At 46.5% G+C, this 12330-nt stretch overlaps 1 protein-coding gene across 4 annotated transcripts in view; it reads left to right on the top strand.

The window, feature by feature from the left end:
• Positions 1-12330, top strand: part of UBP1 (upstream binding protein 1 (LBP-1a)) — a 64121-nt gene that overhangs the window by 38651 nt on the left and 13140 nt on the right. For 2 of the 4 annotated variants that reach the window (XM_018067008.1, XM_018067007.1), the window contains exons 3-8: positions 1173-1249; positions 5622-5727; positions 6141-6247; positions 8096-8248; positions 8352-8462; positions 8910-9017. In XM_018067008.1, coding sequence (XP_017922497.1) covers positions 1173-1249; positions 5622-5727; positions 6141-6247; positions 8096-8248; positions 8352-8462; positions 8910-9017 — 662 coding nt within the window. The remainder of the gene's footprint in view (positions 1-1172; positions 1250-5621; positions 5728-6140; positions 6248-8095; positions 8249-8351; positions 8463-8909; positions 9018-12330) is intronic. The other 2 variants (XM_018067010.1, XM_018067009.1) reach the window with 1 other exon arrangement.

Below are 12330 nucleotides of genomic sequence, written 5' to 3'. Positions count from 1 at the left end.
GTGTTGAATTAATGTAAGGACTGTTCTTTACTGGTATATATGGCAGTTATTTTCCTTTACCAGCCCTAGAGTGGTTTGGTTGTATTTTGGTAACTTATATCTTGACCGTATGATCTTACACCCTTTGTATGTTTTTTTGTAAGCCCAGTGTAGTGTGGGTAAGATATTGGTAGTTTCGTCATAGAGAGCCTTAACTTCATATGGACTAGAAGCCCTCTTTAATTACTCCTAATTTCCTGCATATCAAATTATGCTTTCACTTTTATTATTTAATGATAGTTGATCCAGAAATCTTTTTTAGTAAATCTGGAGCATATTACTTGACTTTTGGCGGCAGCTTATTTTCCTAATTAAATAGATTGGTATGTGAGAATCTGCTTGTGTTTTTTTATGGACCAAAATTGAGCAGTGACAAAATGTAAGTTGGATTTACCTGACACAAGGAGGAAGGCTCCAGGGTTAAAATTTGACTCTAGCTCACACAAAAACCTGTCCACAAATGTCACCAGTATGATTATTTATAACAGCCAAAAAGTGGAAACAGCCCAGATGCCTGTCGGCTGTTGAGTGGATAAATGAGATGCGGTGTGTGTGTTCAGCTGAATAATTTGGCCGTAAGTAGGGAAGACTGACACGCAAGTGAAAGTCAGTCACAGAAGGCCATGTGTGTGAGTCCATTTAGATCAGGGGTCCAAAGCGCGTGAGTCCCAAGAGGCAGAAGGCAGATCGGTGAGTGACGGCAAGGGGCCAGGGTGGGAGGCGAGAGGGGAGCCGCTCACAGGCGTGTTTCTTTCTGGTGACAAAGGGGCTCTAAAGCGAACAGCAGTGACGGCTGCTCAAGTCTGCACAGACTGAAAAGCAGCTGCACGCTTCAGAAGGGTGAATTTCATGGCCTGTAAGATGTATCTCAGTCACGCTGTTGAGAACGTTGGTTCAGATACTGTGTGTGTGAGACGAAGCTGCAGAGTGAGAGGAGAGTGAGGTGACCGAGAGCTCGTCAGTCTTCTGTGGCTGGAAGAGGGAGAGCGTGTGACGTGCAGGAAAGAGAGGCCAACCCACGCGTGCTTCTCTAAGACAGTAACACTGGGTCATTGTGTGTTTGAGAGAGAGCTGAATACACAGGGTTAGATTCTTTATATGGCTTGTTTTTGATACACAGTTTTTACATGTAGGTCAGTCTTACGAAATTCGAATGCTGGATAATCGGAAAATGGGAGATGTGCCTGAGATCACTGGAAAACTGGTAAAGGTAAGGACCTCTGTTTACATTCTGAAAAGATACTGAAACGACTCAAAAAAACAGCAGTTTTGCTGCAAGAGTTTCGTTTTTTGTTGCAGGAGTTATTAAGTTATTTAATGTCACTTAAAGAAAGTAATGGGTTTATTAAAACTTAACTTTTTGAGTTATATTTTGTTTACTTCTCTGTAAGATAGGAATTATAGCAGTTACTGAGTGAAGTGAGTATCAAGGCCCTCTGGAAACAAGGTGCCATAGAACAGTGAGCTGTAGCTGAGCAAGGGTGAAAAACCCACTACTATATAACAAAAGCTTTGTTTCTCTTTAAAAGACACCTTTGGGGAAAAGATACTGTGGGAGGAGGTGTGAGCGTTACTGTGATACCTCTAAAGATCCTTGTATTTTACCTCTTAAAATTTCTCAAGTAAAATTTTACTTCTTCACCCTACTGAGGTATCTGAAGAGTCATTCCAGGCATGCTGCTGCTGCTGCTAAGCCGCTTCAGTCGTGTCCGACTCTGTGGGACCCCATAGACGGCAGCCCACCAGGCTCTCCCATCCCTGGGATTCCCCAGGCAAGAACACTGGACTGGGTTGCCATTTCCTTCTCCAATGCATGAAGGTGAAAAGTGAAAGTGAAGTTGCTCAGTCATGTCCGACTCTTAGCGACCCCATGGACTGCAGCCTACCAGGCTCCTCCGTCCATGGGATTTTCCAGGCAAGAGTACTGGAGTGGGGTGCCATTGCCTTTTCCGCCAAACCCAGTCCTTTTAGGGTTTTCAGACCCACCCCTGGCTCCTGCAGTTCCGTGCATGGTGGATCCTGCTAGTCTGTACTTGTCCCTCCCCACACTGCGTAACATCAGAACTCTAGAGCGTTTCAGGGCAAGGGTTATGGAAGAAGCTTCAGTGGGAAGAGGGAAAACTTCAGTGGGGCTGTGTTAGTGAGAGAGAAGCAGGACTTCTCTCGGTCCTTCGTCTTCCTCCGGGGAGGCCCACTGGGCCCTCAGTGCGGAGAGGCACTCGGTTGGAGAGGCCCGTCCCTTTTCAGAAGCCAAGAGTGGGGAGGGCACTGCGCCACTGATGCTGACAAGCCTAGCATGCCCCGAAAGCAGCTGCCCAGCGCCGCGGGCCTGAAAGCCTCTGAGCGTTTAGGGGCACAAGGCTCCCAATCCTAGGAGGGGTGCTCCCCGCTGGAGCACTGTCGTGCCAACCTGGAGTAAGCGCCCAGGCCTCTCCTGACTCCTAGGACTCCCGGCATGCTTGGAATGGAAGGCGAGGGGTGACCTACCTGTTCTCACATGTGCCATTTACATGTGGAGTCTGTCATGTCTGTGCTGCTTCAGTGAGTTTGGTCATTTCCCTAGAGGGTGAGTCAGATGACTGTATTTTATTTTACCATTTGTTGTAGTCCAACTCCGTGTGACCCCATGGGCTGCAGCATGCCTGGCTTCCCTGTTCTTCACTATCTCTTCACTATCTCCTGGAGTTTGTTCAAACTCATGTCCATTGTGTCAGTGATGCCATCCAACCATCTCATCCTCTGTTGACCCCTTCTCCTCCTGCCCCCAATCTTTCCCAGCATCAGGGTTTTTTCTAATGAGTCAGCTGCTCACATTAGGCGGCCAGAGTATTGGAGTTTCAGCTTCAGCATCAGTCCTTCCAGTGGATATTCAGGGTTGATTTCCTTTAGGATTGACTGGTTTGATCTCCCTGCTATCCAAGGGACTCTCAAGAGTCTTCTCCAGCACCACAATTCACACTCAGCCTTCTTCATGGTCCAGTTCTCACATCCATATATGACTACTGGAAGAATTATAGCTTTAACTTTATGGACCTATGTCAGTAAAGTGATACCTCTGCCTTCTAATACACTGTTGGGTTTGTCATAGTTTTCCTTCCAAGGAGCAAGCGCCTTTTAATTTCATGGCTGCAGTCACCCCTGGCAGTGATTTTGGAGCCCAAGAAAATAAAATCTGTCACTGTCTCCACTTTTGCCCCATCTGCCTTGAAATACTGGGACCAGATGCCATGATCTTAGTTTTTTATAACATTAGGCTTCAAGCCGGCTTTGTAAAAAAATTCCCTCATTTTGCTTTCTCACCTGCGGTAAACACTGATCAGATTCACCTTTTCACAAAGGTGTCAGCATTGTTCCCAGTAAGCAAGCCCCACTGGATTGGTTATACTCTGCTGGACTTAGTGACAAATAGAGTTTGGTCAGGGAGACTCACAGCTCTCATTTTCCAGAGTCCAGGAGGCTTATCATCAGTGTCGATTCTCTCAGCATGACCTGGTTCCAGCTCATCATTGCCAAACAAGTATTGGGCATCCTGGCAAACCTTTGCCAGATCGTACCACACCTGGTTAATAGTCAGCCTAGTAATATGTTACTTAAGGGACGATGTGGGTGGACTCTGTTGTCATTGTGACAGTCACGGGGTTACTTTTTAAACGGTCTTAAATTAGTTTGATCAACCACTTGAGAAACCACATGTCCAATTTTTGGTGGATGTGAATACTCCAGTCACGTCCTGAGAGCTTGTCTGGGATTCAGAGTTACAGTTAGTTACTGCCAGAGACTTCAGGATGAGTTTCTTTTTCTTGGTCTTCTGGCCGCGTCACGTGGCGTCTTAGCTCCACAATGAGGAATCACACCTGCGCCTCCCACGCCGGAAGCACAGAGTCTTAAACACTGGACCACCAGAAACGTCCTCAGGATGAATTTCTTAAAACACCCTTTTTCAGCCAGAAGAGCCCCTAGAAAACTCTGCAGCCATCTAGAGCTGAATTTCCTGCCCCCATGATCTTTGACTCACTCTTGAAGGGAGGTCGTAGGGATCAAGTGTTGCTGAGCCAAGGCGCTTGGAAACTTCGTGATGTGCTTGAGATGCTCAGCACGCTCTCTCCACTTGCTCTGTTTCTATCTTCCTGTTAGCGCTCCTTTGCGGCTCATTCTCTAGGGCATCGTCTCCTTTTAGTCGGAACTTCGTGGTGGCTCAGATGGTAAAGAGTCTGCCTGCAGTGCGGGAGACCCAGGTTCCATCCCTGGGTTAGAAAGAGCCTGTGGAGAAGGAAATGGCAACCCACTCCAGCATTCTTGCCTGGAAAATCCCATAGACAGAGGGGCCTGGCAGGCTGAAGTTCATGGGGTCGCAAAGAGGCGGACACGACTTCACTTTGCAGAGAACAACTTTTCCCCTTTCCAGTCTCAGTTAAGAGGTGTTTTTTTATATCCTGTCATTTCCCAAGTGTGGCCCTCCCTTCAGGTTCCTTACTTTGCTCCTTAGTCTGACCTAGAAAGGGGTTTAGTACAGTGCTATACCCTAGCATATTCTCATACTATTTTTATCTGAATTCATGGATTTGAGCTGGTTCTTACTAAATATGAGAGAATCAAAATCATGACATTTTCTGTGCTGCGCTTTTAAATGGTTCTTTTCAAAGTACGTATCAGCTTTGGTTTGGACAGCATGTGGTGTCGGGGAAGGCAGGGGCACTAATGGTAATATTTCTGTGTATGGCTAACAAGTTATTTCCTGTTGCATCCAGCAGGGAGTCTACTGAAAATAAGCTTATCTTACTCCATCATAGTCTGAGAAGCAATTACTTATAAATGTGTCAGAAACACTAATTAGTGCAAATATGGTATCTGAACCCATTTTGATGACCTGTTATCCTGTCCCTGAAACAAAACAGTAGTTGGCAGCCCAGACCTGTGGCAGGTGAGGGAGGGATGGGTGGAGAGCAGAGAATGGCCCGCAGGTTGTGGGGCAGAGTTAAAGCCTTCCATCGGAATGGACTTGAGTGTGTGGATGAAGTCTGCCTGTGCTCTTTCCTGCTTTGTTTCCCTTGCTTGCCTCAGATAACCTCACTTGCAGTTTAAATTAATTTTGTATGTAGGTTCTCTGAGGGGGGTGGCAATTCCCCACCCTCACCCCATGCCCCTGACACTTTGCGGGGCGGGGGGGTGTCTTAATTCCCTGTCCAGGGATAAAACCCAGGCGCCCTGCATTGGAAGCACAGAGCCCAAACCACGGGAGAGCCAGGGTCGTCCCTAATGTTTTCTTTATAGAAATATAACTCTTCCTAATTTCTTATGGACACAGACCTTAATTCTGAATTACAATGTCAAATTTTTTAATAAAAATTTTACCTAAGAAACAATTTTATTCTTATTTGAGTTAGAATTCTTTGCACCAAATATCATTAATTGTACCTATAACCTAGGTATCCAAGAACAAGACAGCTCACTTGCAAAATGTGTAAATTAGAGTTTCCTTTTGTATGCTTTTCTGTTATAGGTTAATGTGTAAGACGTGAATACACTTGTGCTCTTTAGCTGGGACAGTTTGAAAGTGTTCATTTCCCCCACTTATTCCGTAGAGCATCATAAGAGTTGTATTCCATGACCGACGACTCCAATATACAGAGCATCAGCAACTTGAAGGTTGGAAGTGGAATCGCCCCGGAGACAGACTCCTCGACTTAGGTACAAGTGGCGCGGAAGAGCCCCTGTTGACGCACTAGCGCCACACCGTGCGTGATTGAGTGGGGAAAGGTTTGGTGTCAGCAGATTCTCTGGGGCTTGAGTAGTTTTATAGTTAAAAATGAAGTTGGGGTGTGTATGTGTGTGCTTAATGAAACTGAGCCAGAAATTGTACGAGTTTGAAATCATTTAGACCATTGTTGACTGGCATCAATCCCTCATTTTCTTAATAAAATGAAATAGAAACAAACCATGCTGGGAGAGAGTATGACACACAGCAAGTGGGCTGAGGCTGAAGCGACTGACCATGGAGAGCGCTGACGGAAAGGGGGCGGTGTAGTTTCATTAGCACATAATCTTCTTAGTTGTAACCTTTTAATTGGTTTGTTCCTATGTCACTTCTTTTTAAAATGCAGATATTCCAATGTCCGTAGGAATAATTGACACACGGACAAATCCAAGCCAGTTAAATGCAGTTGAATTTCTGTGGGATCCTGCAAAGCGCACATCTGCTTTCATTCAGGTTTGGAGTTTCACATTATTACAAGCTCGCTAGCCTCTTCGTTCAGAAGGCCGTGGGTGAGACTGAATTCTTGGTGCAGGATCTTATTTTCCTTAAATGCTTATTTGTACACTGTCTTGTAATGTCTTTTGTATACACAAACATACACTGTTAAATTGGAGTTAATCTACTAAATTCAGCATGTATAGACATAAACATATAGAGACCATCTGATGTGTAAAGCATTATTAATACGTTTTAATAATCAAAACTTATCAATGCATTTCTCTGGAACAAAACCTACTTTTAAAGGAGATGATTGAAAAGTATAGTTTTAAGAAAAACTATACTATAAAACAGAGAAAGCAGTGGCACCCCACTCCAGTACTCTTGCCTGGAAAATCTCATGGACAGAGGAGCCTGGTGGGCTGCAATCCATGGAGTCGCTATGAGTCGGACACAACTAAGCGACTTCACTTTCACTTTTCACTTTCATGCATTGGAGGAGGAAACGGCAGCCAACTCCAATGTTCTTGCCTGGAGAATCCCAGGGACGGGGAGCCTGATGGGCTGCCATCTATGGGGTCGCACAGAGTCAGACACGACTGAAGTGACTTAGCAGCAGCAGCAGCAGCAGCAGCATACTATAAAAAGTATAGTCTAGCTTTGTTTAAAAATATTTTAACAGTGAAAATTTCAAACCCCCATAAAAGTAAGAGAAGATAATGAATTGTCTGTGTGCCTGTATCCTGGCTTCTACAGATACTATAATTTCCCCTTAGTTTCTTGGTGGAATACTGTAAGGCAACCCTTGGGCATTTCATTTGACTTGTGAATACCCAGTTTGTATCTCCTAAGATATTTTTGAAAAAAACAAATATATAGTAGTATTATATGTAAAACAAAATCAACAGTAATTCTGATATTCAGTATATTAAAATTTGTCAGTGGTGGAATTAAAATTTGCTGAGTAGGTGATCTTTATATAGAAAAGGAAGATTGCTTTTAATTGCTGACCAGCCTAAGTAGACTCTGGTTTGTGTGAACTTTAGAGAATCTTTAGTATTTCGCATTTTGGGTCCTCCAAGCAGTGTCCCCCATCAGCTAATAGTCACTAGGGCCGTGTTACCTGTTACTGTCTCATATTGTTCATCTGACAGGCTGTCTGGTTATGTGGTGAATGAGAGGGATGTACGAGCTGGCCATGTATCTCAGTCTTGGTGTAGAGATCAGTTTAACCTTGAGTTCTTCGAAGAGGAGACATGTCGCCATCAGAAATCACTAAAGTCTTGTTACTAACACTGTGCGGTACCCTGGAGCTGTCCCCGAGGTGGCATAGGAAGAGGGGGCAGAAGTGGTAGGAAACGCGTCCACCCTCAGGAGCCTCAGATGGATGCCTGTGGAGCCTTGAGGACTGTGAAAATCCCAGGCAAAGTGCCACAGGCTGATGACATAGCAACAGCGGTGAGGTGGCCAGCTGGCTGGGTTTTGGGGTCCTGGCACTAGAGGGCAAATCCTGGGGCTGTAAGTAATGGCGTGAGGGTTCCTGAGGATGGAGCCCCATGCAGGTTCAGGACCATGGGTCTGGTCTGGGGCGGGGGTCAGGGACAGACTCAGGAAGGCCACTGCGCTGACAGTGCTCATCGCCGGAGCCTGTCCTGTGTTAGAGGCGAGGCCCCAGAGCGGGCAGTTCAGAAAGGCTCCACTGGATCTGGAAAGGGAGAGTCCTGACATTTGGCTGGCTCATAGGTGGGAGTCTGTGTGAAAGGCTCTTGAGCTCCCCTGTGGCGGGACTCCTGAAAGGCAGCAGGGCCGAAGGGTGACCAGTGGGCGGGACTTGGACCCATTTCAGCTCGAGTCCTCTTCTAGGTACACTGCATTAGCACCGAGTTCACGCCCCGGAAGCACGGAGGTGAGAAGGGAGTGCCTTTTAGGATCCAGGTTGACACCTTCAAGCAGAATGAAAATGGAGAATACACAGATCACCTACACTCAGCTAGCTGCCAAATCAAAGTTTTTAAGGTGAGAGCTGGAGAGCAGGCTTTGAGGAAGTGAGGCCTGGCGTTGCTTGCAGACGGTGTGCGTCTGAGGCCTGATAGATGAAAAGGTCTGCTTTGTTTTTAAGCCAAAAGGTGCAGATAGGAAACAAAAAACAGACCGAGAGAAGATGGAGAAGAGAGCCGCGCACGAGAAGGAGAAGTACCAGCCGTCCTATGACACCACGGTCCTCACAGAGGTATGCGGGTGCCTCCGGCTCCGAGGAGGAGCCGGGCCGTGCCCTCCGGCACCGCCTCTGAGGAGGAGTTTCGGCCACGAAGGGTCCGGGAAGATCGGGCGGTCAATGGGCATGATGTTCTTGGTGAAGTCTGCGGGGAAAATACTCTCTTTAAATTGGGGGAGTTTAAGTGATTGGTTTCCTGGGTGGGGTCTGGAATGAAGATGCTGAAATCCCAGTCGGGTCTCGGAAGCAGACTTACTTTAAAATCCCTGAAGTTGGTTAGACACTAAGCCGGGACCCAGAACGTCCAATGTTTGTCATGTCTGGGGTTTTGCATCTTCCTAAAACCTTGGAATCCTGCTGGTCGGACGTTTGTTAAATCGGATGGTGGAGACATAAACAGGGTATTAGATCTTTCTCTGTGTAACGAAAAGACATTGATCCCAATCTTTGGTGTTTGTCCAGATGAGGCTTGAGCCTATAATTGAAGATGCAGTTGAACATGAGCAGAAAAAGTCCAGCAAGCGGACTTTGCCAGCAGACTACGGTGATTCTCTGGCAAAGCGAGGCAGTGTAAGGGGCTTCTGCTTCTCTTTTCATTGTGCAAGAAACCTTGTGCAGTGTTAGATATAGGACCAACTCCCACCGAAACGTAAAGCCAAATTTGTTTTTTGATGTCCTTGTCCTGATTGAATTTGCTTTTGTTAAGACTTCCTGCTTTCTGTTGGTTCCTCACTGAGGACAATTTCCTAAATCTAACACTTTAAAACAAAGTTGACCATATTGGGTGGTTTCGGAGGGGGAAAAGAAAAATGGCACCCAGAACTGTGTCCGCTCCTGCCTCCTTCCTGTCCTCCTCTCCCTCCCTCTCTCCTTTGCACACACACTCCCTTCATGAGCACTGACAGTGACTGAACATTCTTTTAGTGAAATAGTTATTTCCGTGCAATTAGAAAGGGTTTGTTTTCTCACGTGTGCAAGTGATAAGAAAATGCCACGGGTGCTTCGGAATGGTGGCAGCAGCTCGACAGTCGCGTCTGCAGTGTGCCATCCCCTGCGCGTGGCGCGAGAGTGTGTGTCTGTGCTTTTGAAAGCCTGTTCGGCAGCACTGGTTGGACTGTGTTAGCGTTTCCTCTTGGCACCTGCACTGTGAGCTTTCGCTTCAGGCCAGCCTAGGGCACCTTGCTGCACTCAGCCCTGGTTTCCCACAGTGTGTAGTCCAGGGGGCCCTTGATTGAATATGAACTTGCCCAGCTTAAGAAGAAAGAAAGTCTTTATTTCTTATTTCATCAAACAGTTGACAGAGGATTATCCTGTGGTACTAACTTAGATCAGCTCTATACCTGCAGTAAATGGAAACAGAAAACATCACTGTTTAAACACAGCTTCATCATGTGTATTAATGGCTACTGTATTCATCACTGCAGAGTTTGTGTTATCCAGGTGCCGAAAATAGACTTTCACGCTTACACACACATTGGTAATTACCTGTGGACTATGAAAGCCACAGGCACTGTCACAGGATTATTATTTCTGAAGTAAAGCATTGAGTGAAAATATTTTAAATGCTTCTGTACGTGGTAAAACTGAAAATGTCCTTCTCTGAGAGTAAGGGGCCCCACACGTTGCATTTTCTTTAAGTGGGTTTTTGGACTCATACCACAGGTTGTATGGGACAGCTGTACACTCCCTTCCCTCAAACGCCCACCCCTCCAGCTTTATGTTTCTAGTCCCCTCATTTCCCAGCTGAAGACACAGATGGTTCTCAGTAAACTTTTTTGGGGGGAAACCCTGGTAACTCAAGTCACTTTCCCCCTCTTATTGTAAACTGAAATGAATAGGTTATGATTATAAATTAAATGTGCTATAGCCCAGAACGAATCTGTAGATAGTAGAACTGCTGAGAATTCATGATTCTTACGTCTGAAGTATGCAAAGTGTCAGCAGATCAGTGACCTGTCAGCAGATCAGCATGTCTTCCTGGTGTGCATTGCTTGCTGCCCCAAACTGTGTTTGGTTTGGTTTGGTTAAGACTAGGAGGTAGTTAGAGCTCTTCTTGGAAACCTGTTTGTTAAAAACAAGGTACAGATTAATTCCTTAGGAAAGAAAGTGTGCGGCATTTCGTATATTTCTTCGAGTGCCTGCAGAAGTCGGCCAGCATTTCGTACAGCTCTCTGAGAGTGGCAGCTGTCTTTCAGTAGGAAGATCCAGACCTGCCTGCTGAAGCTGCAAGGTGCTGTGTGAGACAGTCCTGCATGAGTAGAGGCCACACTGCAGGTTCCTGAGAGCCCAGCACAACTGGGCCCTCCGCATCTCTGTTGGTCTTAGCATCTGAGCTGTGTTTCATGGACCTGGATTTGGGCTGTCAGGGCCTGCGGTGTGCCAGTGGTCCTCGTTTTCTGTTCCTCCTGGGGAAGGACTTTGTTCATAGGGCACCAAAGGTGCCACCCTGTGGATCCAGGTCGGGTATTGCTGGAACCTCACTGAAGCAGTACCATTGCTTACTTGTAAAGCCAGGGAAGAATGACAAGGTAGAAGAAACACTGAAAATACTCCTTGGTGTGCCTGGACCCTCCTGCTGCTGCTGCTAAGTTGCTTCGGTCGTGTCCTACGCTGTGTGACTCCATAGATGCAGCCTACCAGGCCCTGCTGTCGCTGGGATTCTCCAGGCAAGAACACTGGAGTGGGTTGCCATTTCCTTCTCCAATGCATGAAACTGAAAAGGGAAAGTGAAGTCGCTCAGTCGTGTCCGACTCTTAGCGACCCCATGGACTGCAGCCCATCGGGCTCCTCCGTCCATGGGATTTTCCAGGCAAGAATGCGGACCCTCCTAGTTGAGCCTAAGAAAAACCTAGGAAAAATGCAGGTGGGAGAGTCTTGGTGTTTCATCCAGCCTGGCCGTTGAAGAACCTGCGAAATCTGTCTTTTCTAAAAGTAGAGGCCAGTTTGCATCGAGTGCTGGTTTTCCAGTGTTCAGTGAATCGAGTCTCTTAATTATCGGGCAAGCTTCAGATGTCAGTTAGCAGCCCTGCTTTTCTGTGCTAGAAGAATCTAGATGCGTCAAAGTGAAATGAGCATGTTGATGGAATTACAGTAAATCCGATGTCTTTGCTGTAGTTACTACCTGCCATGCTTGGAGCTATTGATGGCTTCATTTCCTCGGTCATATGCCTGGCAGTGAGGACCAAAGTGGATCTGGGGAGACTCACTAGGAGGTGGTCAGAGCTGCTTAGACGTGCGTGTTCTGCTGTGCTGTTGGAGTCCGCACTGGGGAGGATGCTGTAGCAGGAAGACCTGCTGCGCAGTGAAGGTGGCCGTGAGCACTGGGCGCCAGCGAGTCAGGAGGCCTGCCAGGCGGCTCACAGGGCCTTGCGCTCCACATTCTGTAGGTGCTGAGGAGGTCCCACCTGGTAAGCTGGAAAGAACAGAGGCCCTAGTTTGCAAAGAGCGGGCATTGTCTAAATGTCATGTACAGTGAAATCGGTATGACATGCCAGCAGTTCAGCATGGCATTGCAGCCAGCTTTGACGTCATTTAGCTGTCAAGTTGATGACAGTTGAAACATCAAGTCCGCAGTCATTTTCTCTGTTTCTGAGGGGCTGCCTAATGGGTAGTTGTGAAGAATGTTTAGATTCTGGGACTTCGGTTTTAGTTTTCACCCATGTTACTAATGGGTGTCAGACACGCTGCTGAGCTCCTGTAACCTTTGGGGAGACTTGGTTTCTGTCCTCAAGAGCCCTTCAGACTAGTGGTCTTGACTTCACACAAAAGAATTCTGAGAATACAATTCCCTTGCGCATTTTAAGATTGACATCTGAAAGTTTTCATCGTAAATTTAAATAGTTGCAAAGGAAATAGTTTTCTGACATAGTGAATATTTGTATGT

This window comes from Capra hircus, chromosome 22 (genome assembly GCF_001704415.2).
Source record: "Capra hircus breed San Clemente chromosome 22, ASM170441v1, whole genome shotgun sequence".
Lineage (NCBI taxonomy): Eukaryota > Metazoa > Chordata > Mammalia > Artiodactyla > Bovidae > Capra > Capra hircus.
This window is presented reverse-complemented; position numbering and strand designations above follow the sequence as displayed.